This window comes from Syngnathus acus, chromosome 14, assembly GCF_901709675.1.
Source record: "Syngnathus acus chromosome 14, fSynAcu1.2, whole genome shotgun sequence".
Classification (NCBI taxonomy): Eukaryota; Metazoa; Chordata; class Actinopteri; order Syngnathiformes; family Syngnathidae; genus Syngnathus; species Syngnathus acus.
The window spans coordinates 1,592,987-1,618,809 of NC_051099.1; the positions used below are offsets into that span (position 1 = coordinate 1,592,987).

General features: G+C 42.6%; 1 protein-coding gene across 2 annotated transcripts; it reads left to right on the top strand.

Moving 5' to 3' along the window:
* The first annotated feature begins 4,647 nt into the window (after positions 1–4,647).
* gabra1 (gamma-aminobutyric acid type A receptor subunit alpha1) lies at positions 4,648–25,156 on the top strand. 2 transcript variants are annotated; one of them, XM_037269349.1, is made up of 10 exons: positions 4,648–4,873; positions 6,421–6,525; positions 9,697–9,794; positions 10,490–10,557; positions 11,872–12,092; positions 12,474–12,556; positions 13,721–13,864; positions 14,766–14,918; positions 21,144–21,346; positions 22,227–25,156. In XM_037269349.1, the coding sequence occupies exons 2-10, from the start codon at positions 6,446–6,448 to the stop codon at positions 22,545–22,547; spliced, it is 1,371 nt and encodes a 456-aa protein (XP_037125244.1). In that variant the 5' UTR covers positions 4,648–4,873; positions 6,421–6,445; the 3' UTR covers positions 22,548–25,156. The 2 variants fall into 2 exon arrangements, with proteins under 2 accessions (XP_037125244.1, XP_037125245.1); XM_037269350.1 differs by lacking the exon at positions 4,648–4,873 and adding an exon at positions 5,028–5,530.
* Positions 25,157–25,823: the final 667 nt, after the last annotated feature.

Here is a 25,823-nt window from a genome sequence, read left to right on the forward strand (position 1 = left end):
TTTGAGATCATGAATGATGTGACTTTTCTGCTACACGCTAATTCCTTTTATTTATGGTAATAGAGCCGATTTCTATGTAATGGGATTGGATTGAAGTCATGATTGTCTCTCTGACTGACTTGCCAACAAACTAATTCATACAATCATTTAGTGTCTCTGACTATGAGGCGAAAAGGGGCTAAGTGCGCTATTGATTGCTGTAAGCGTTTTTCTCGCACTTCCCGCAGCACGAGAAGCTTCCACAATAACCTACAGTTGCTTTAAGAACACAAGCAGCATGGCAGCATTTGACATTGTGTTATACGACTTCAATTTTATGATGGTGTCTTATCCGAAACCATCCATCCATCCATCCATCCATCCATTTTCTGAACCGCTTAGTCCCCACGGGGGTCGCGGGAGTGCTGGAGCCTATCCCAGCCGTCATCGGGCAGTAGGCGGGGGACACCCTGAACCGGTTGCCAGCCAATCGCAGGGCACACAGAGACAAACAACCATTTGCACTCGCACTCATACCTAGGGACAATTTGGAGTCGTCAATCGGCCTACCAAGCATGTTTTTGGGATGTGGGAGGAAACCGGAGTGCCCGGAGAAAACCCACGCAGGCCCGGGGAGAACATGCAAACTCCACACAGGGAGGGCCGGAGGTGGAATCGAACCCGCACCCTCCTAACTGTGAGGCGGACGTGCTACCCAGTGCGCCACCGAGCCGCCTATCCGAAACCAATCAATGGAATATTAGGGTCCTTTTCCAAGCTGTGTGGTTTGCATGTCTGCCTCAAGAGTTCCTAATTATTTGGGTGTGGTTTCTATCAATACTCCTGCTTCTCTCGACATTCCAAAAAAAAACCACACGATTCATACTCTAAGTTGTCAATAGTTGTCATTTTTCGATATTGCAGTTGAGTATATGGGCTTTTACTCAAAGTCAGCAAGAAAATCCTCTTCGATTCCAATGAGGACTAATGGATGGGTTGAAATAAAAGCATCATACATTATCACAGATTCAGGAAAGTTATTATCGATTTTTACAGCAATTTTTATTCAGTGCCTGTCTCTTTTTCACACTTGCTGACACAAAAAAGCACACAAACACTCCTACACTTCCAGAAATAGAGGTAGCAACAGTCTTTGCAATTTTTTCTTCTTTTTTGTCAACCCACATGTTGATAATGTCACCTTGTCCTGGTGTTTCATTAACTTCCGACAACAATCTTGGAACGCCTCTCGCTCCATTCGGGTTAGAGGCTTGTGTTACATGTGTGTGTGATAAAGCATCAAGTTCGCAATGGGAGCAATTATAGACGATATGAATAAACAAGTTGCATTGAATAGAGGAAGTATTTGAAGTGGAGCGACTGAGCGACGGAACAGATGGTCAGCAAGGATCTGAATGCTCGGGACAACCTAAATGGTTGCGCGTTGGTTGGCTGAATTGCAAGATTATAACCACTTGTTATGTAAACTGACAAGTGAGAGTGAGAAGAAGCCCGCCTCAGTCTGCTGTGACGTTTGGGCCCGTCACGTACGGTGAGATTTCACAAATGAGCTAACCAGAAGAACAAAAGCAAGGACAATATTTATGTTGAAAGAATAATATTCAAGGTGACATCACGAACAACTTCGACATTGAAGTGCGACTGTCTAGCTTTTTCAAGTATCGTGCTAAATGATTGTGAGATCTCTTTCAAGCAAGCTGCAAGGACTTGAAGACAATTGCGACAGATATTTATTTGTGCTTAAGTGCACGTTTGGCCTTGCACATTACGAGACTTTGTCTGATCATCGCAAAGTGCCGTTCTGTATTTTCTCTTCCACTTTGAGCTTTTAGTTCATCTGCTGGCTGATTGAAGGAAGTCGTGGGCAATGTTGAAATCGTGATAATTGATTAATATTAACTTCTATGGCAATTTGGGCTGCCCGATAAAATAAAAACAGAAGATGGGGAGTTGAAAAGTAAACAAAATCTGATTCATGAAATTACACAGAAAATATCTAAATATATCCTTTATTTTTTCAGCACAACGCCATCTGCTGGATGGAGGCTTATGTTGTGGGTCCTCAACAGGCAGAATACATACCGAGGTAGCCTAACAGCTTGCAAGTGTTATTTAATTGACTCCACGCAATGCAGATAAGCACTCGCTGAAATTCAACCACCCTCACAAGGACAGCCTCCTTCCCAGATTGAATCGATAAAAGATGAAAAGATACCTGGCGTCAAGGTTGAGCAAGAAGGTGCAGATGCCATCCTGTTAAGAAGCTGACACAGCCACCAACTCGATAAGACAAATAAGTGGAGTGAAAGGTTTGCCGGCAGAACGTACATTAATCCTTCCACCTGCTCAAACCACAACATATCATATCAGTCAAACGTTTGAAACCACAACTCAAACGGACTCCAAAACTTTCATTTAAGTGTCCACTTCAAGGCTTCTGTCAAGTCTAGCTCAAAGTCGTCAGTGACCACTCCCACTTTGGCGCAGCCCTGCACTCATCTGCAAAATTTCCCACAATCGGTTCCAGTCTGTGATTGACAGGTGACCACTCCAGTCAGCTGTGATAGACTCTGAATTCCAGCCCGGCCAACAAATGGATGGATCGATATGTTTCAGACTGTGGTACAGCAAAGTAAACTAACATTGTGCACAATTGTGTTATTTAATAAAGCTAACCATGCATGTGACGCACACATACAATACTTGACACAAACCACTGAGCACACTGGGAAAAAGCACACATCTCTGCTCAGCACTTATATGGCTGCAGGCCACTTTTTCTTTTCTCTCCATCTCCCTTCCCACTTCATATAAATGACACAAGGCTGGCTGCCACATACAGCTGAGGAATGTCAATTTCGTGTGTAGCCTACTGTAAGATTGTGTGACACCAAACACATTATCCGCACGTATACAGCGCAACGTGATGGATGAGCAACGCACAGGAGAGAGGGTGCCCCTCATCCCCTTGCACTTATTCCGGCAAAAAAAAAAAGAAAAATCAAAACGCCTGTTCACCGCAAGTGATTATTTGCTCATAACGCGCACATCTCTCAGGCAAATTACAGCCATCAATCTTGCTCAGTTTAGTCCCTCACTCTTCACTTCTTCATCACCTGGCCTAAGTTGGACGGGATTGTCTTGTTCCCGAAGCCTCGCTGTGTGGAAGACGGAAGGAAGTGCCCCAATAGATGGCGCTTGCCTATATTTATATTTAATACAGAAGAAGAAGGCCGAAGCGGAGATTCAAACTCTGAACCTAAGAACATTGTTGCACTAGGAACCCAATGTGCTGCTTCAAAACAGGCTCGTACAAATATGTTATGAACTCTTCTGTGCCTGCTCGATAGCTAGTTAAATAATTTCAGGCTCCGTTAAACAATACGTTGCACATGATTTGTGTTGGCACTTTCTAATATTGCATTTCAGTCGCAACTTATTTACATGCCGCATGCCGGACTAGAGGTTCGGCCTCACAGTTGAGAGCAGTTTGCATGTTCTCCCCATGCTAGCGGCTACTTTGGCTTCCGACCACCATGAAAAATAAACATGCAGGTTAGCTTTATTGAATTTAATCGAATTGTTCATAGGCATGAATGTGCTTATTTGTCTACAGAATTTGTATCCCGGCTCTCGTCGGGTTAAGTTCCAGTTCACTCAGGACACAAATGAAGACCTGCTGTATATAGAAACTGGATGGATGGGTGAATAAACATGTCTCATAACATTTAGAGTGCTGTTTTGGGAGGCTTCCTGACTCTCAATCCAGGAGAGTTGTCTATGCCATTCCTAAATTGTTTCATTCAGCCAAAGTCGCTGGACTGACATACACTAAGCCACCATGTGACACGACCTAAAAAAATAAAATAAAAAATACATATATATCTGAAATCTGATTAAATGAAAATATTTGGTTTCCTCACTGTTGCACGCTGACACATGCACGCGCCCTAGCAACACTCGGGCACGTGTTATACACGCTCCACGCACGTGCACGCGCTCAGAGGCGAATCGCGTCACATGCAGATCAGATAGAGAAGACGAAGGGTTTTGTGGAGGGAAGGGGGCGCCTTAAGAGGACAAGCGCAGATTTCGTGGCTGATTATCATTATTTATATGATATTATTATTTTTATGAAGAATGGCTGAGGGGGCGGTGTGGGGCTGGATGGAGCGCGGCCGCCGTGTCGCTTCATAACTAATCATTCACATTCCACTTCAACCACGCGTGAAAGCAGGGTGGGGGTGGGGGGGGGGGGGGCGATGCAGTGGAGACGATGCATGCACGACTGACGTGCAGCACGCGTCCCCTGCTGGGATGCAAATAAACGGAAGGCAACGCGTGAGTCACTGAAGCCGGGACGCTTATGATTAAACCCCCTGTTGCAAAAAAAAACAACAACCAAAAAACACACGCACACAAAAACTCACGCGCACACACACGATCGTAATATTAACCATAATGTCGTTGTTTTTATGCTCATGTGGCGCGCATTAAGGGAGGAGGCTGATGATCGCGGTGGTGGGATGCAGCGGGGGTAGTGGAGGGGTGTGTGTTGGGGGAATGAAAATGTCTTCTGATTTGTAGTTTAACTTGACGACTACAAAAATTATAGGCTGGCTGGTTGGTCGACGAGCCCGTTTTTTCCCTCTCCCTCCCTTGCAGATGCACGCAGCTCGGCGCGCTCAGTGTGGAGTGGCGCGACTGCAGCGGCACATTCACTCCATCCCCTCTCACACACTTCTATTTTCACGCCTATTCACTCTCTCCAGATATATCTTTTTTAACGCCACGCAGAGAGATTCGTGCAGGATTTAATTTGGATTGCGAGAAGAAGGAAAACAGCGGAGCCACGTCACGTCGGCGCAAGCTGGTGAGCCGCCGCTGTCTCTTTCGACACTCTTATTTAAATTGCACTGGGTGTTTTTAGGAGGGGTGTCACCGTGTCTTTTTAGAGGCGCGCGCGTGCGTGCATGCATGTCACCTCCTTGAGGGCGCGAGGGTGGGCAGTATAATGCAGTCAAAAATAAGAATGAATCCGATTCATTTGTGTTATATTTAGCTACACTTGCAAAGAGATTACAGCGGCGGAAGTTAAATAGTGCTGCATACAGTATGAAAGGGGCGGTCTCGCGTAATCTGACATCAAATCCGAACATTCACCCTCCTATGGACGTGTTGAGCGCGCACCCCTTGCAAGGTGGAGCGCATTTATAGTTTGGAGTGGGGGAAATTATTATTCCTTAATTTTTGTGATGAGAGTTGACTGAAAGAGAGGAAGAGCGCGAGCGAGACAGCAAGAGCGAGAGAGAAAGAGAGGGAGAGAGAGAGGGAGGGAGAAGAGAGAGAGACCTGCATACATATCGTCTCCAGCAGCCTCCAGCTAGAATTCGTCAGATGTGAGATCACACAGGATTTACTTTCTACCCCCCACCCCCCTTATCATTTTTTTTAATTACCAGTCTGGCTTAAGGAAGATATTCAAAGTTTGAGAAGGGGGATACAAGCGTCTATTCGGAGCCCATCTGCTGTAAGTGTCTCATTTATTACCTCCGTTTTGGATGCTAGACGATGTGAGTTGAGGCTTTTGGGGTGGGGGGGTTGTGGTGGAAGGAGATGTTCTCATTCTGGAGGAAAATGAGGACTTCGGGAGTAAGGCGTCGAGATAGATGGAAAGATAGAAGCGAGAGGTGGCTGGAGAGAATTCAGCTCCATGGCCAGCGCCCGGAACAGCGCGCGTCGCTTCATTACGCACAAACCGGATCAGCATGCACGGAGCAGCCTTGTAGTGATGCCAGTTGCATGCTAAATCTTCAAGCCCGGCACCTACTTAGATTCATGCCACATAACATTGTGGCGTTTCCAGAAAAGGGGGTATCATTTGGGGCGTGGGATAACTTAGAAAGTGTGCTCTGTCTTTTTTTTTTTTTTAGGGGGGGGGGGGGATTTTCTCCCTTTTATATAATCTGCATCAGTCTGTAAATCCTTGTCAGCCAGAGGATTGACTTCATTTTTTATAACAAATAATTTTGTGGTGTCCATTGGATCTTATTTGTAAGTAATTCAGGCCCACTCATGAGAGCACATCCATGAAATGTTGTGTTTTTGTCTGTGTGTGCATGCTTGCATCATGAGGAGCAACATCCCGTCTTATTGACTGAGGAGGAAGCAAATGCTCTTATTTTATTTAGAGACGGGAGGAAAAGAGAGGGGGGGGGGTGGTATTGAGGGTTTGATATTGCGGTACGGCGCTCGTTCACATTGCAGGTTCGGGAAAAAGGAAAGAGGCGGTGCACAAGTGCTACCACCGCAATCGAATTGCTTAAGATTGTCGGATTGTGACTAATTGTACGTGTGTGTGCGTGGTAATGATTCCTAACCTCCCTCTGATTGTGCGTGTCTTTCTGCTCTGACCTCCAGCAGTGAAAGGTCCTCATATTCAACAATGTGGGAACGGGGCAGCGTGGCCTCGCTGTGCCTGGGGGCTTGCTTGCTCATAGCTCACATCGTCCTGGGAGCCAAAAGGTAATCATGAATATAATGCTCTTTTCTTAAAAAAAAAAAATATATACGCATGAATGGCTGTATTGGTTGTTGTATGGCAAAGTGCGCTGTCAAATATTATTTTGTGCTCTTACTTCTTGATGGTTTGGAGCAGATCTGCTGGGGTTGTAAAGTGGGGCATTCCCACAAGACACCTCCACGCTTGTTATTCCGAGACGGTGAGATAAGGAGCTAAAATAGCCACGAGGCGTGTCATCATGGTGTTACATTTTAAAAAATCATGCTGAATGTCACAGGTGACTTTATCGGGTACAGTGTGACGTAGTTGTGCTCATATTTGGATGGGATAACAACAAGACACATTTGTGTGAGATTATATCATAATTTGACTCAACTGCTTGGATTATTGTGCGTAATTGTGCCATGAAACACCAACAGTGGCTCAATGAGACATTTGCCAGTTAGGCAAAGCTACAGTTGGAATTCTTCAGCTGCTTGAACTGCAGGAGATGCGCGCCTTGTTGAGGATCAATCAGGGCTCGCCGTGAATTATTCACCAAAAGTGTCACGGTCGACCCCAACGTCGATTCATGTGGAGAAGCTGCGGCCTGGCTGAACAATTTACATCAACGCCCCAAAAAAATAAAATAAAATACTCTTGCGTGTTGATGTGAATGATTGCCAGGCATTGACGTCACAAGTCCAATTTCCTTTGTTTCTACGACATCTAATATAAAGCCACCGAGGGCCTTCCACTGCAGCATAATTATCGACTGGCGGCATAATCCAATCTGCTTTTTGATGTCTCGTACAAAATTTTGAGTTCCCTGGAAAAAAATGTCATTAATTAGAACCATCTTGATGGGATGTACAGTAGCTTGGAGAAAAGGGGAGCGAGCGAGACATCAATGTTGAGCGGCACTGTTGCTGACCTGTAGATGGGGATGGTGCACAATGTTTTATGAAGAAGAAGGCCCCCCTGGCTGCTAAACATGTAGTCCTCCCTGAGCGCCTTTTTCCGCCTGCTTTATTTATTTTCATCACCATGACTTTGCCACGTAAACGCTAGAGCTGCATTGCAAAGCGTATAAATCTGCATCTGATAGTGGGATGGCTGTCTAAGTAATTTATTGATGAGTTCTCTATATACCGGCTGCTAATGACTATAATTTATAAGAACATATTCATCTTATTCCGTCAAATGAAATATGATGTACCCCAACTAGCATAGTGGAAGACGAGCAACAAATAATCCCACCATGCATCATGTAGCTGACTACAATGACCGCATATATTAAATTTCCACTTTTACACTAAAGTATGTCATAAAAATGAACACATTTAAAGACCGGAAATGTAAGTTAATCTTTTCCTAGCCAACATTATAAATGCAACATTGGAATGTTTGTGTACACGAAAAGATGTGAGAATGTAATCACGGATACCAACACAATCCGTCATAACATATTTCGACCAATTAACACTCATATGGAGTAATCAAAACACCATAAAGGTGAACGGCAAGTTAGAAATTGTGTCTAGTGAAATTTCTTAGTATTCTATTGAGTGTCTCATGTAAAATGTCTTAATGGACATAGAATGGAAAAGCCCCAGTAGAACTATTCAGGCTGTCGGCGTTATGGGATCATGCTGGCACCATGTCAGGAATATTAAATAGAGGTGAGGGCTTGAGGTGAATTGTAGCCTCCACCTAATTTCGCCTTGTATACAATATCGCCTTTATTATCATCATTGTTTTGTTATTCTAGAAGAGAATGATGACAAATGATGGGGAATTGATGGCTGCCAAGCAGTGCTTTAACCCTTTTACAAAAATCCATGTGTGACAGGGCGGCAGTATCTTTATTTAGAAAACAAAATGTCCCGCAGCTCGCACTCAATCAGCCTCAATCCCCTCGCTTTGACGGTGAGCCTCATGTCGTTTTGCCCCTCTGTCTCGCTCACCTTTCCGTGACCCTTTCCCGCCTCATCTCTTGCCTTCATTTATGTTTTGTCCTCTATGAAAGGTTTCTTTATTTTTTTTATCCTCACATGCTCCTCTGCTTGCCACTTTTCCCGCCCACAGCCGCCATGCTTTCCCACTTCCCTTCTGTTGCGTCGGGTCCGCCCGCTAACTCGTCTCAATGACCTCTCCCTCTCCTTGGACGTGTTGGGCGAGAAGAGCTTGTTTCCAAACACTGGCTGTTTATTTAGCGGGGGAGCCAGCCTTTTGCCATTGGCGTAAGAATGAACGGGAAAAAAAAAATGGGGAGCTTATGATTGCTCGGCTGCATTGCGGGAGATGTGCTCCTGGTTATCAGCGCAAACGTACACATATGCACATATGCATTGATTCAGGTATGGTATATACATAGATATGCAAATGCACGCACACAAACATTCCAGGTGCTCCCGGCCGCGACGAGTAAATATCTGAAATATTCATACCCCATTGTCACCGGTGAGTGTTTTGGCTTGAAGCATTTTGTTTTATGTTCAAGTCCTGCACAGGGCCTCGGTGGTCTGAAAGACCATATTAAGGTATTAATAATGGATTGCAATTTCTCCATGATTGTGCCTACGTGGGCATGGGCTGTGCATTCCGCTTTATACACTCGACATAAAAATGGCTTTAATGCCTGCAAACGCGCCTCTATTAAACCACACAGGGGTAAGATGGAAGAACTCATTGAGGTAAAGGAAGTAGTGGACTAAACATTTGTTGTTATAACGGAAATATTTTTCCCTTGAGTGTATCCAAGGTCTATGTTATTATTTTTTTCATAAGCAGTCTTTCACTTTTGCCTTCAGAAAGCTCGCCTTGCTGTGACCTTAAATTTTACTTTTAGATAGAAAACCCTTAACTAGTCTTGCAGTCCTTGATGAATGTCAAATGAAATATGGAAATATGAACACAGCACTGAATAGCAATTGGGCCGATCGCTTTCATACTCATCTTTACTATTGTTGAGTCTTTTTAACGGACGTCAGCATCTATTGTGCACTTCTTCTATGTCTTCTTAACGTGCGTCATCATCTATTGTGCACTTCTTCGATCATATATGCCTCCGCGACTACAGAGATCCTCCTCATTGTTGTCAAACATGAGTCATCTTTTGGGCTTTTTTGGTTGCGACGCCAGTTGCGCTCTTTCTGGCCATGACTTGACATGCTCTTTCCCGCTTTTGGCAGCTCTGGGCAGGACAGCGAGCACAACACTACAGTGTTCACCAAGATCCTAGACAGCCTTCTGGATGGCTATGACAACCGTCTGAGGCCGGGACTAGGAGGTCAGTAACCAAAACAATGCACCGCACACAATGTTGGCTTCTTGTGACAGATATGAAAATAGCCCTAAGTGACAGAAAATTCATTTTTGGGTCCTTTTTTCCAATTTGTCCGCCGTAGACAACATTTAAAGAATCTCTATCAATGTTTTTTTTTTGTTTTAAGAATTTAGAGGGGGCAAGGGGGTCCCTCGCCTCCAAGTAAAAAGAAACCTAGCTCCGCCAGTGCTTGCAATCCCAAAAGAAGCCATTTTATTGTACACTTTATTGCCCTGAAACTAGGGAACTATTAAGTGTGAAGTGTTGCGTGAAAGACAGAGGTTTTTGTTGATGCTCTTCGGCAGACATTCAAATGATGGGTGTGAAGTTCATATTGTTCAAAAATGACTTTGAAATCAGAAGGGATGGGGGGTTGAGGGATATTCGCAAAGTAAAGCCCATCAAATGTTATGCGAGCACAGTGGCTTTATTTGCAGCACTGTGCAAATTTATGAGGAGATTGAGCAGTGTACATAATGGAGCTGACACTGAAGCCAATACTAGCAAAAATGCTTATTGACATCCAAAATGGGCCATTTTTATGATGCTGTTTGTGTGTGTTGAATGGATCGGGGGCCCAAGCCAGGTGGTCTTGCATTAACAGGTAGTCTGGGGGGCTAATGAATGCCACTCACCCTGCCAATTTCCTGCTTCAACAGAGCGTGTAACTGAAGTCAAGACTGACATTTTCGTGACTAGTATCGGGCCAGTTTCGGACCATGACATGGTAAGCTTCTTTTTTTTTTTTTTTTCCCTCTTGCCTGTGTAAATGTCACCAGTTTCCCTTCCTCCACTCTATCCTCTTCATTGCTATTTGGGGACCCGGGAGTGGTCTCCTCCTAGCCTTAAGAGAGATGTCTTCATGCCATGATTCATTTCACAAACTGGTGCTGTATTAATAAAACTGTCTCATGTGATATGTATTTGCTTGCCTACAGTAACTAATCCTAGCCGGCATAAATGCCAGCGCCGCCCCCTCTGCATGCGATGATCGTGACCACTAATGTTCAGTGTGTGATTTGTTAGCTTGCCGGAGTCAAAATATTACATTCAAATGACTTTAGACCAAACTCCACATCAGCTTAACACAGTCTCTTGAGAATTTAGTTGAAAAATCATACATGATACTATATTCCAATTGAACTGGAGGATTTACGAGCTATGTGAGCTTGCCAAACAAGCCATGCGCAAATCCCAGTAACACAAACACGGCAGGCTCTATTTTGTCGGCAAAAATGTAAATGTAATCAAAGGCAAGATTTGATAACAGAAAAAAAATATTTTTCATTGAGCCCTCACCTGCTTATAACCAATTAACCTTATCCAACCACTACTCATCTGCTAAGAGCATCATCTATTTTAATTGACATGCAGGCCAGATGAAACATCTGAGGGACAATTCCACACAATTTCCTTCCTCCATTACCTTCTCTTTTTCAATTCTTAGTAATTATCTCACTGAGGCTTAGTGGCTGCCCTATAATTTTCACAGGCTCACTTTACTGTGCTGAGTAGCTGTGTAGAACCATTCAGATCGTTTCTCAACTCGAGTCACGAGCCTGCTTCAAAATCTGCTCGGGCACTTTCTTTTTGGTACCATTCCAATTTGTCTTGCTTGGAAAATCGGCTCTCTCGTGACAATTTGCTAACCTACCAATGTACCCGATGACCAGAAACGGAATAATGCTTCATTTGTCAAGCCACCATATGCAACTGGACACATCATGCCTATTAAGAAAAACTAAAGAATGTTTTTTTTGTAAAGAGTCAGTGATTATACGCTTGGACCAGGAAGGCATTCTGTTTCGTTCCTACAAGGCGGAGCACCTCCACATACTAAATCCTTGGCTAAAGCCGTTAACATGAAGAGACAGCTACCAGCAGGGAAAGTAGGCCGAGGCCAGCGTATGAAAGTCAGAGTCAAACTGAGAGCTTGTCAAAGGGTAAAGACGTGGGGGTAAAAAAAAAAAAAAAAGTACTCTAGGTTTAAATTTACAGGGACTGGTGTCAACACTGCGTCTGTCCTTTTATCCCATCGCAGGAGTACACCATTGATGTATTCTTCAGACAGAGCTGGAAGGATGAGAGGTTAAAGTTCAAAGGTCCCATGGCCGTGCTGCGTCTCAACAACCTGATGGCCAGCAAAATCTGGACGCCCGACACGTTCTTTCATAACGGCAAAAAGTCTGTGGCCCACAACATGACCATGCCCAACAAATTGCTGCGCATCACAGAGGAAGGCACTCTGCTCTACACTATGAGGTACCTCGCCATGATACATGTCCGTTTCGGAAGATATCAAAAAGGATACTGGTGAAAATGTCCACAATGGACAGTATGATGCACTAAGCAAGGATCGCAGGACATTTAGCATGTTTACTGGAGGGGGGGGGGGGGGGGGGGGCTGTCACAGATGAGGGGGATGAGGGGACGGATGAAAGATTAGTGTGTCACGACTGGCCTGACATGCTGTTTTTCTGCAAGCTGTCACAAAAGAGAAGCTCAGAGGGATAAAAAAAAAAGAACCTTGCTGCAGTTCAGAGGAAGAGACACAGTTTGACAGCCTCCGATAGACTGCAAGCAAACAAAAACAGTACACCACATGTTCTTGTTTGCATCTCTAATCATCTTGTCGTGCTTTAGGCTGACTGTGAGAGCTGAATGCCCCATGCACCTTGAAGACTTCCCAATGGACGCCCATGCCTGCCCACTCAAGTTTGGCAGCTGTAAGTGCTCTCTGGAGACGACACAACATCTACATACGTTTTAGGAGAACATAAATTCCATTTTGACGTCACTCGTCCCATTTCAGAATGCACACAGTCACTCCAAGATCCAACTTCACACGATTTTGTGTGAAAGGCACATACTGATAAATATCGGGTGTTTTAAGCAGCTTGGAAGCACCGGCTTCTTTGGAAACTGCCTTTGATAGAGACTATAAATATAGAGGCTCTCCTCCCCTAATTTAGAACAGAGGAGGAAGTCTTTTGGATTAAAGATGATATCTCAGAAGAAGACGATCGCGTTCCTTCTTTTCGGCTTTTCTCCATGACCTAACTTGACTGGAAATCTCCGTGAAGGTCATCTAGGACATATTACAGCTCATGTCTTGATCTTGTGCTGGATAAGTGGTATAGAAAATAGATGGATGAATCATGATCTGGAAGCATGAGCGATAAGGAACGACAACATGAGAGCAGATGTTCTCCCAGAGGAAGTGTCCGCAAAGCCCCCCCTCGGTCTTCTTTGACCCTGCCAGGCCATGGAAGTCTCTGCCAGACGCTGGCAGGCAAGCAACGTGTGGACCTTGTGTTTATCCAAGGCAGCGCTCTTTGAAAGATTTCCAGAGCAGCTCAGCAGCTGCTCACTGCTAACAGCTATATATGCCTACACCTTGTGCTTGAAGACGCCGTAACAAGAATGATGGAGGTTGGAAACAAGAATAGCCAATGAGCAAAAAGGCTGCACGCTCCTCTTGGCAATTGTTGGACATCCGAGCAACACGAGCGAGAGGACCCTTCTTCGGCCGACACCCGTGGACCCACCAACCCCCGACTTGTCTCTAAATTGAATCCAGTCCCTAAATATTTCAGTGTTTAGCTCTTTGCCTTCTGCTGCAGTCTGCAGCGAGACCATCCTTTCCTCAGCAGTGGTCGAGCCACACTGCAGTTTTGACAGGTTGGCTGGCCGTAGGCAAGAAAACACTGACTTGGCTCTTTTGAGGTCACGCCATGCTGTTGGGATGGTGTGCGTTTGTGGTCCTTCTAAAGTTGGAGGACGACTTGATGTGACATAACACCAAATCCCCAAAAAATGAGGCTAGTTTTGCAGGGCTACATCTACACATACTGCTAGATAATAGATTTTTTTTTCTCGTCCCTTGTTAGATGCTTACACTCGAGCAGAAGTGGTGTATGTGTGGACCAAAGGGGCCAACCAGTCTGTGGTGGTGGCAGATGACGGTTCAAGGTTAAACCAGTATGATCTGATGGGACAGAGCGTGGATTCTGGAGTGGTGCTATCCAGCACAGGTATGTCGCATTTTGGTTAAAATTAAAGATGGTGCAGCAGCACAGTCAAATGCCGCAGTCAGAAATTATGTATTGGATCATGTGTGACTTTTTCTTCTGGTCCGATGGTAAAAATGCCAACGTAAATGTTGTGCAAGAAAATATTCGCATTATATATAACTATAGTGTGTATAAATCAGTATAAAAGTGACCAATTTTACATTGCCCTATTCTGACATGGAAACATTTGTCTTACTTTTGTCATCACCGACCACACAAACACTGTTTTAGGATGTACTCAAAATGAAACAATTTGATGTCTTTGTCTCTGTCACAAGCATCCATTTTTCATTTTGGAGAAATGACAGGCCATGCCCTAGATTTGGAATTCCCTTACAGGCCATTCGAGTTGCTTTTTCCACCACCTCCTTTTTGGGTCTACTGATACTGGCAAACATGAGTTACTGTGCAAAATGGGTCATCTGGTCACCAATTTTGGATGGGCTGGATAGAGTGATTAAGACCAGACTAGCCCAAATCATTCAGTTTTGGAGGGGGTGACAAGCACCCAAGTTGCAATGGCCAAGCATCTTTCAAAAATGAATAATGAAATAAGCCAGATAATTCCGAGGCTGTCAACAATGATTTTGGTTTTTGAATCCCATTAAAGGGTCACACAACAACGGCTGGTCAATCAATCTCTGACACAAATAGAACCCTCAATCTGACTTGTTTAGACATGGTTCTTCTAATTATTTTCAGAGTGAGTCAGCATTCGACTATCTGGTTGGACCACACTTTCTGAGAACCACCCAAATACATTTAACAAGCCATCCGATTCTCAAGGCATATCATTTGGAAGTCAAAGTCATATACGTTGCACTAAAAGACGATCCTTGACATTTTCCCGTTTGCTCCGCAGGCGAGTACGTGGTGATGACGACCCACTTCCACCTGAAGAGGAAAATTGGCTACTTTGTAATTCAGACATATCTGCCCTGCATCATGACAGTCATCCTCTCGCAGGTGTCCTTCTGGCTCAACAGAGAGTCCGTCCCTGCCAGGACTGTCTTTGGTGAGTCCTCTAGTACCTTCTTCCTTTATTTTTCATTCATTCATGGGTTGGAAATGATTCCAAAAACAAAGCATGGAGATTAGCAAGAACTAGCTGCTCACAAATGGCTGGTGCGTGGCGACTTCCTGGAGTCTCCGCTGGTTGCCTGGCAACTCACTTGTATCGATCTTCCTCATCTGACACACTGCACCGAAGCTAATCAGCATATTCCCGGCATATCACACGTGTCTCCGAACCATTGCCTTGGAGCCTACGTGACATATTTAAGCTTATCTTTGAATTGCCTATTAAAGCCACAATGCGACAAGATATTTCTATTCTATTCCATTCTGCACTGATGAAGGCGGAGGAGTTTTAAATCAGTCGGGGCTGCGGTGAAATTTCAGGCAAAAATGGTGTTTAAGCTCTGAGTGTGCCTATGTGTGTGTGTGTGTAGTCATTAGTATGTGTGTATCTGTCTGTCACATTCAGTTCTTACATAACACTGGCCAAAAGGAAAGCTCTTGCTTGCTAGTCTGCAGCATGCTCTGTAGCACAGCAGCAGGCGGAATGTCCTTGAGTTACCTCACGCGACACTCATTTTCCTCTTTTTCTTTCTTTCATTCCTTTCTTTTTTTCCTCTTTCTCTCATGGATGTCAGTGTTTCCCTTGGCCCACTTTCACTGAAATATTTGCACAGGCATCTGCGTTTGCAGCTATTTTTTTTTTTTTTTCAACCTAGCATTTTCTGCAATATTCTGGGGTGTGAAATTATTTGTGAGGGTGTATCGCAGCTACCTGTGCCGCTCGTCACATGTGTCGAGCGAGCGAGGGTGGCCCAGATTGGATTTAAACATCCAAAGTATTTAGGTCATGTATGTGTTTCTGCATGCAATCACTGCTGCTTTTTTGCACAGCGGGATAGCAAAGGGGGTAACGCAGCATATGGACACAACACACACACACACATTTTTACCGCAGCACACAAGGTAGGTCATTCATGTAATTAATATGTATTATTCTGAGATGGCAGAATAATGAATGCCATGCTCAAAGAAGTCAGTAGAAAAATAAATGAATCATTAAAAAGACAATTCTGGTTTGTTAAAATGTAACCATAAACTAAGATACTAGCTAAAATGTTGCCTTGTTACGCGCAAGGTCTTATTTAGGATTTTTTTTTTTATGAGAGTTGAAATAAGAATGAAGCTAATTACAAGTGCTCTGCTAATGTATATTCAATTTGCAGTTGAGTAACTTGCATGGATGTTTGCATTAATCATGTGAAATGTAAAAAGAAAAAACGTGTTAAACATGAAGAGGAACAGAAGTACTTATGGGTAGTCGCGGTTTGAATGTCATGTCTTCTTGTTGACATCCAAAAGTAGTCGAGCACGGCGCCCACTTCTTTCTGATAAAAGACGAAAGCGATTGAAAAATGAATTGAGTGCAAGCATCGCTCGCGCTAACATGCATTTGGCTATTGATTAAGATTTCAAAAGCATTAACTTTTCATGTCCATTACTGATGAGGGTGCTTAGAACATCCACTACCTTCACATCTTCACTTGTAAAACGGAATGAGTTTTGCCAACTCAGGGTCTAAAACATAAGTTCTTTGGATCACCAAAAAAAAAAATAATTAAAATAAAGCTTTTTTGTTGCAAAGAAGAGCAGTTCCACATTACTCGCTTAGGTATACGTCATTCTTATTCAAAGCACACCCTGCCTTTGTTTTACGCCACAAATCAAAGTATGCACCGCTGTTAAGCTTAATTTGTGCTCTGTGATCAGACGTGTCGACGACACGAATGCATCCAGACTCATTAACGTGAGCAAATGCAGCAACGAGGGAAAGGAAAAAAACATGGTTTAAATCATGTGACGAGAAAGCTCAGTCTCACCAAATCAAGCCTGAGGCAATTTCCAAACACAGCAGTAGGTAGCCTTATTTACTGTATCATTGTGCTGATAAACATCGGATTAGCACAAATGTTCCAAACAAACTTTTCCACTTTGGTTAGAAACTATTTTTCATTTAGGCCGCTATAATAGCTCAGGAAATGTTTCTTCAGAGAGACGTTCAGTCTGGTAAGAAAAAATGGACCGTTCCGCCAGTGAGTCGTATACCTGTCCTACTTCTATCTGTTCTTTTGACCTCATTCCACATTTTGCTTGTCATGTTTAATTGGTAACACACTCAGTCAAATCACCGTCAGTGGCAAATATTTGGCCAGAACCGGCCAGGCAGAGAGCAGTAGCGAGTACAGCCATTTTTCTCTGAAGGTCCACTCTCACCCACAGCGATTTGTTCTGTGTGGCTGCGATCCAGTAGCTGAGTGGGGATTAACTGAACGTCGTCATTTCAAGGGTACGCAATCAAGTGCTCAGGGGGGAGAACCCAAGCGGGGGAGCAAATATCAGTCAGATCAGTAATTAACACGCACCATCGTAAGCAATGCATCACACTTTGTGTACAGAATGCAGGTCATAGCATTGGAGTTGAGATCTCAACTCCAATCAAACTGCTTTCATTTATTGGTACGTACGTATTAGGAAATCCAGAATGGCCATTAACGCACAGGAACAAAGACAACAATGATTGATTGCTTTTTATTTTTAATCTGCAACTTATTCACACAAACAAACGAAGATCAAAAATCCAACTTGTCAAGCTTAGCAAGATTGTGTCAGAAAGTGTTTAAATGAGTGCACGCTATTTGCACCCAATTTGATTTTTGCTTGCCTGTAGTCAAACATGTCCTTGCCTGAAGCAGCTGTAAAATAGTCGCTTGAACTTATCACCTAAAACCTCAAATTTGTCGTGTTCCCATCTGTGTTGAAAATAGTGAAAATACTTGGAAAGTGTTTAGCCTGAAATGATGGCACAGCTCTAATACTGTCTAGTGTTACTAATCACAATTTACATTGTGAAAATGAAATGAATTTAAAGATGGCACCCCTTTTCGCAATGATGACACAAAGCCGTATCATTTGGTACAATAAATCCCTTACTAGCGTTTCCACTGCGAGTTTACATGTGGGATGAGGATTGTTAAATGTGCCAATGAATGAATAGCGTTTCGTCATAATTGAAGGAAGAATGAGACAAATGGAATAACAATCTAAGCGGGAGCACACGATATATTTAACATCTTAACCCATTTCTATAATGTGAGACGCCACACGTTAACAAAAAAAAAAAGAATACGCAAGGCTAACGTTTAGCTTATTTTGTAATTTTCCACAAAAATGCTTCTCCGATTGTCTGTCTGAAATAAGACAATGGAGGAGTGTTTGTTTCCATGGTGACAGAACTAGTAAAATATATATGATTGGCTTTTTTTATGAGGACTTGCGTAATACTCGGGGGGGTTCAGCCTGCATCCTCCCCCACAAAATTAAATGATTTACTCTGCAAACGGAGGGATTGACAACATTCCGAGGACACCTACTGATGCGTGCACTCGCCTCCCGTGCGCACTTCCTAATATGCATGCACGGCAGGCCTTCATCCACCTCCACCCTGGCACATGCATTCATCTCCAAATCCACTCATGTCCAAGTTTAAATACATTAGCCATCCATCTATTTAATGTGTGGAGAAACAATATGAGAGGTGGCGCTGTGTTGTACCTGGCACGACCATTAGCACACATGATTGCTGGCACGGGAGCTCAGCGCTGGATGCGCGCCAGGGGGAAATGCTTTGGCACTCTATCTACATGAGCTCTGGCGCCACGGTGACTCTTAAGAAATTGTGACAAAGCAAGCTGCTGCTTTTACTCACATTGCACACGTATTACATATTATATTGGGTTTTTCGTGAAACAGAGTGTGGAGCCGTCCATTCGTCCCAGCCACGCCCCTCCCTCATTCATTCCTCATCTTCTACCACAAACAAATTGGCAAAAGTTACATTCGTCCTTGTTAGGCAGTCGCCTTTGTTAGACTACAACAGCTCCAATGGTAATTAGAAAAGAAAAGAGAGAAATAATTGTTCGGTCTCACATGGCTGAAGGCCCTGAGGATGCAGAGAAAATGCGGGAATGAGTGCCGAGTCTGGAATTTTAATGTCACTTTTTTTATTTTGCTTCCCTTCATTAGGAAAGAGCACTAAAGTGTTCAAGTTCCTTGAAGGAAGGGATACATATTGATGTTTTAATTGTATGGTTAGAGCAGTACAATGTACTTTTTCAATCAATTTAGAATCTGTTTTGGATGTAAAAAAAAAAAAATCAAACATGCAGAAGAGACTGCAGAAAGCTAAATAAATAATGATGACCTACTTATTCCCTTTGATTCATAACAAATGTGAGAAATGCATGACCACGCACCCGTGCACCAGCTATGCAAATGTCGCAAATCCATCAGAGGGGTCCCTGTTTCCTTCTGGTTAAGTGACTAATCACTTATTTGGCTCTGATTAATGAGAACATGGGAATCATACTTTATGCTTCATGTCACAAGCAAATCCAAAAGCATGTGAAAACGAGCGTGGGAGGATGAGGAGCGCGTGATTCATGCTTTTACCGCTTGTGTCATCAGAATGGATGCAGATGAAACATCCTCCAAATGCTTTCCAAATAAACATACTGTAAAGCAAACTGATATTTAGACAGATGTTTGGATCGGGGTATTTTGTCGCAATGGGCCCACCGTACCCCGCTGCTATTAAACAAATTCATGAATTGTAAATATGCATTTATAAATGACAATTAGGGCAATCATATGAGTAATAATAAATCTAGTTCCAATTAAAACGGCGCAGCTTTAATGCTATTGCATTAGTTGAAAGATGCATGAATGAATTGATAGCCTGAAAATGAACCATTAGCCATTTTGTGTATAATAAAACAGACTGTTCAAAATGAGACTAGAGAACAGCCATGTTTTTTTTTTTGGTCCAGTGTGAATAAATTAATAATTATTATAGATAATCTGTGCTCACCTTTAAAAATTATTGGCCGTGTTTTTTTGAAATGTGTAGCAAAAAAAATTACACGGTTTTGTCAATGTATACCGTAATTTTCGGACTATAAGTCGCGGTTTTTTTCATAGTTTGGGTGGGGGGGGCGACTTATACTCAGGAGCGACTTATATACATATGTTTTTTTTCACTTTTTTGGGCATTTTATGGCTGGTGCGACTTATACTCCGGTGCGACTTACAGTCCGAAAATTACGGTAATAATAATAATAATAATAATAAGCTGCACATTAGGGGAAACCAACCAGTACAGCAAATATGTCAAATATTATTATTTAACTTCAAATGTCACCTAAGGTGCACTGTTGAAAGGCATATTATTAGAGACTTAGACTTAGACAGAACTTTATTGTCATTTTGTCAACACTAGGTGTGTACAAAACGAAATTTCGTTGCATACGGCTTTCAGCAATGTAGAGGTATTTCGGCTGGTTAAAAAAAGTGACATTCTATATAAAAATATGAAATAAGATAATTATAAAGTACAAAGTGCAGCAGTCAAATCTGGACTGCATCACAATGAACGGCTTAACCCTGTTCAGATATGATTGGAGAATGTGGGCAATCCCTTTGAGTGCACGCCATGTACTATGTAGCATGCACACATATGTGTACAATTGCGTATGGGAGTTGTCATTATGTCATGTTTCATATTTCTACCTGTACAAGCCATCTGTTCACATCCTGAAATTGCTCGATGGCTCATGTTATTTGCTGTGTAAACATCTGCACTATTCCATTCTGTATGGAAGCCTGACTAGAACTGCCCTCGACCCACTTCCTCTGATTCTCTGCACGGTTGCTAATGTAGTCAGTGACCGATTGGGCAGTGTCGACAACATGCGGCAGCTATTATTTTGCATAGCTTTTGCATTTTTCTCTTATTTTTCTTCTGGTGCATTTTGCACAGCTATGCGGGATGTTCTCCAATTCGTCAGCCGCAGTATCCCTGAGGACAACCGCATGTTGCGGCTGCATCTGGGGACATCTCCACCTTTTGCGAGTCTATTAAAAGAACGAGCTGCACGGGCGCACAGCTGCTCCGATAGATTCATACAAATGTATCGCGAGTCCACGCTCGAGTAGAAAAGAAAGCTACGACTCCCACATCTTTGGTCATGAATTATTTAGATGTATGTCGAAGTGTTATTCAGAGCTTTCCAGGTCATTTTTTGATTGTTTGGACAGGTCACTGATTAGGCCGACATGGAGGTTACCATGGAGACATATTCATTTGTGTTTGTGCTATGGTCTGCAGGAGTGACTACTGTCCTGACCATGACTACCCTCAGTATCAGCGCCAGGAATTCGCTCCCCAAAGTGGCCTACGCCACCGCTATGGATTGGTTCATCGCCGTGTGCTACGCCTTCGTCTTCTCCGCCCTAATTGAGTTCGCCACCGTCAACTATTTTACCAAGAGAGGTTACGCCTGGGATGGAAAAAGCGTGGTGCCAGAGAAGGTATTTGTGATCTTACTTTCTTTCTAAACTGCTTGAATCACAGGGGAGAGTCTGCGAGGTAATGGCATTATAAATTGTCCTCATTTCCCGAGTCTTAATGTCTATTTCAACAAGATTTGTGGAGCGGGTTTCGATTGGTTTGCAAAATGGTGTCAGATGAGAAAGGACGCTTCAGACTTTTTCGCACACGGGGGGCAGTTAGCGCTTAACTGCTGTGGGAGCGGCGGCGGCAGCAGCAGCAGCACCAGCAGCAGGCTGGGAAGCATTCAGTTGTCATCGCATAGAAAATTCAATTTGTGTAACATGACGTGAACATTAATAGTTTAGTGTTCATCTCGTTCTTTCTGCTCCACTTGTCCGTGAGCAGCATTTAGCGGCGCAACGCTGCTTCCGAGGACTGGTTTTTTTTTTTTTTTCCCCTCAGACTTATTGATTTATATGAATCATTAGGTTGCTGATGACGCAATGTCAGCTTTGAGTATTATTCATCTTCTTGTAAGAATTACAGCATGATGAAAGCCTTTGCTCATGATTTGCTCTTTAATCAAATTGACATTTTAACAATGACACATTATTATGGAAATGTGTCATTTTCGCCAAATTTGGATGTAGGACCAATTATAGTGTTTAGAGGCAAACTACTAAAAAAAACAAAAAAAACAATCAACAATCCATTCTGTGACACTGTCTGACTTCTAATTTGGTCTTATTCCAAAAGCCATTTTATGACTGGAGATTGAAAAACCCTCGTTAACTGTCCAGGCATTTTTTTTCACGATAACATTGTTAAGGAATGGATGTTATTAAATATTGGCCCATTGGATGGCGGCCATACGCTGATCCTTCTCTTTGTTTTTCTTTCCTCATCAAACCAACTCAGCAAAAGAAGAAGAAGGAGTCCATGCTGAAAAAGAACAACACAACAGCGTACCCGGCCGCCACTGCTACAGCCTTCGCTCCCAACATTGCCAGGGACCCTGGTTTGGCCACCATTGCCAAAAGCGCCCCTCCACCTCCAACTGAGCCCAAGGAGGAGCCCAAGCCCAAGGCCCCAGAGGCCAAGAAAACCTTTAACAGCGTGAGCAAGATCGACAGGATCGCCAGAATAGCCTTCCCTCTGCTCTTTGGAACCTTTAACTTGGTCTACTGGGCCACCTACTTGAATAAGAAGCCCAAACTGCAGGGGATGCATCCAGACTAATCCCTTGTTGGCTCCTTTTCAATTCTACCTATCTAACTTTCATTTTCTTTGGTATTCCTCAACAGAAAAAAAGAAAAACAAACGTGTTTATTTTCAGACAAACATGATGTCCATGCTGGTTTGAATTCCCAGTCGTTGCGTTGCTTCTGTTTATCTACTACAGTTTGAAGATTTGGAGAAAATAACTTAGAGAACAAACAATAACTAAAAAGGAAAAAAAAAAAAAAGGAGCGAGATATAGACACTTTTAAAGGGGTTGTTGTTCAGGTGTGGGATGATGCTTTTAAGAAAATGCTAGCGTAAATATTTAGCCGAGAGGAGAATGCTATTCCACAAATACACCGAGCCCAATCTTGTCTTGGGCTTTATCCTTTGTACATTGTATATTTTCTTATTTTGCAGGGCTCCAGTTCTAATCTTTGCCGCGGGAGTCCCAAGAGTTATTACCATTTGAGGTAGGGATAGATAAATAAATACAACAAATGTGCTTTTGATGAGGGAGACAGTGCAACTATTTATTGCGTCCATTGCAACAACGTGTAACTAACTGCCCAAGATATTTGCAATATTGCAACAACTGCTCATCTAAGTAACATACTGGAGGCTTGGCAAAGGACAAAGTGACAAATACAAAACGCAAAACGTGCTGTCCGTTAGAAACAGTCAAGCCCATTTCTCATGATGTTTGTTCGAGTATTACTGCAGTATCACTGTATTTCCGCAAATAGTATCTGAGGCTCATCTATTTAACTGCTTACGGGGGGAGTTCTGTTGATTTTCCAACATGGTAATCAATATCTTACATTTCATGTTATGATGGAGAAACGCTGATCATGAAATACGGCGCAGGGAACCCGTTTACAACATTCAGTAAGACGCCACTGTAAATAATCTGAGATCATGTTTGCAGTAGGTACTGCTGTTTTGGTTCACAACTAATTTCCAACAAGCTCAGCAGTTGACTTTTTTTTTAAAAGTCTGTCTATTAGGGTCACTATTTGAGGAAACAAGTTACAAACGTTGATGCTGTCTCATCAAACATGTATCCTGCCCAACCTGACCATTTGGAGAGAAGATGGTCTGTATAATATGAAATATTATATTTGAGTGGTTTGTGCCAAAATGCCCAATAGTGGAGGAAAAACAAAAAAGGTTTTACTTACATACATTCTGAAACCCTACTCAGACTCCAGTCAGGTTTTAAAGCAAAGTGATTTTGTTGTTGAAGTTTTGAAAATTAAAAAAGAAAGAAAATAATCTTGGTAGTACACTTATAATATCAATAAGACCCATTTGTGAAATAAAACGTCACTTGAACTCAAAATGTGGCCAGGTTACAAACCATTTTGGGCTTAGCCATTTTTTGATTGGTGAGAAGAGCTTAAAAGCCTTTCACCATTGCTCAGTCCGGTCAGCAGGTTGCATCCATCGTCCTATTAAAGAATGCATTATCTTATTAGTGTATTGATGCTAATAATGGCCATTCCTATTGGCACACGATTTTTTCATTACTTTAAAAGCTCGGGTCCTGAGGCTTCCAATTGTTCCAACACAAATCAAACCCTGCTTGTATCTTATTTACGATTTTTTTAAGCACAGAGATGACAAACAGCACGCGGCGTATATGCATGGGCAGGGCATCCTTAAAAGAACATCACCATCGCATCGACCGCAGGCTTTCATTTCTTGATTCAAAAGACTTCCATTAGCCGTCGTTGAAAATAAGTTGGGGTTTGTGCAATAGCAATAAAACACGTCTCAGTGGACACGCCATTCATTTATCTCCAAAAATAGAGTCCGAAAGCAAATCAATTATCTCTGCTTAAAAATGTTGACATGTGGTATTTTCCTTATTGCGGTCTTTGTAAATATTCTCAGATGTTAGAGATGTCAATATTATGTTGGAAGGGTATGTTTAAAGAATACTTGGAGGAGTCATTTATTTATTTTCTAAGACACACATTATGGTCTATTTTGTGCTATTGGGATTTTTTTTTGCCAGGTTCGTGTCCAATTTATTTGACTTTTTTTATGGTTCGCACTGATGTAAAAACGGTGTAAAAAGTAAGAATGTAATGAATTGTCTTCAAACCTAAGCAACATTTTAATTCATTATTTCCTTTGGTTGTCATTCGGTGGTGGGGGCGGGGCTGATTTTTGCCCAAAAAAAAAAAATGCCGCTTAACAAAAAGTCAAGTTGGGGCGAAAAGTCAACGAGGGGCGAGGCACATTGCGGGAGGAAGTGCCTTTTCCATATATTAAGTGATGATGGCTTTGCTGACTGATGGCACATCTTTTTCACATTTTGTGAAATCTTTTTGCTTTGGTTTCTTTTTTTCTGTGTTCCTCTATTGGTGTTTTGAGTTGAGAATTGTCAACACTCAGAAAGTACCAGCTACACTGCCTTCAGTATCACATGCCCTTTTAGATAGATTTGTTGCTGCTGTGTGTGGGGGTGGGTGGGTGAGGGTGGGTGGGGGCAGGAGAAGACCTTGAGGTGTGATGTCGTAATCTCGGCACAGAGGACTTGTTGAGTCGTTCTATGAAAATGAGTATATTTTTGTAGCAAGATGTTCGCCCCTCTTCTGGAAAAAAAAAACGGTGAAAGGTGACAGGATAGCTTTTTTTTTTTTTTTCTTGAACACTGCTTGCGCTTGTTTTTGTTGTTCTTCCTAATCCAAACATTCTCTCAGCCGTGGCACGGCAAGGTTTCGGAACAGCCCAGTTTTAATTGTGTTAATGTAGCAATATTACTTAGCAAGGGCTTTTCTGAGGACCTCAACTTGAAACTTAGCGAGGGGATGCTTGCCAGCGTAGCTTTACTTCAAATCATATTTTTATTTGTATGCTGCAGATCAAAGTTTTCTTATTTTTTGTCCACATTGAGATGAAACGCATTTGTCACCTCCTCCAAACTATGACCGTTTCTACCCATTAATTGAATTGAATTAAAAAGTCATTTCCATTTGCGATTTTATTTTTTCAATTGATTTGATTTTTTTTATTCTTTTTCAATTACAGTATTTAGTTTTTAAGCACACCCTCTGCTTCTGTATCTATTTCAAAATATGTATTTTTATTCATTATTACTCCTCATTTTAAATCCCAAATGGGAAATGTGCTTCTGTTATTTCTTTCTTTGTTTTAACCTGTCAAAACGGGGATGAGGTTACAATCTATAATGCTTTTCTTACGATTTGCATTGTCACGATCATCAACATGCCACTTACAAGCTGAGGGGTGAAAAGAAGTGCAACGTTCAGGGTGAAGAGTTGT

What these genes read in the sequence shown, in the direction of transcription:
- gabra1 (XM_037269349.1), top strand. Translation starts at nt 6,446, where the DNA reads ATGTGGGAACGGGGCAGCGTGGCCTCGCTGTGCCTGGGGGCTTGCTTG. An exon ending in ATCGTCCTGGGAGCCAAAAG is followed by an intron (nt 6,526 to 9,696) that starts GTAATCATGAAT and finishes CGCTTTTGGCAG; the next exon opens with CTCTGGGCAGGACAGCGAGC. An exon ending in AAAGCGTGGTGCCAGAGAAG is followed by an intron (nt 21,347 to 22,226) that starts GTATTTGTGATC and finishes AAACCAACTCAG; the next exon opens with CAAAAGAAGAAGAAGGAGTC.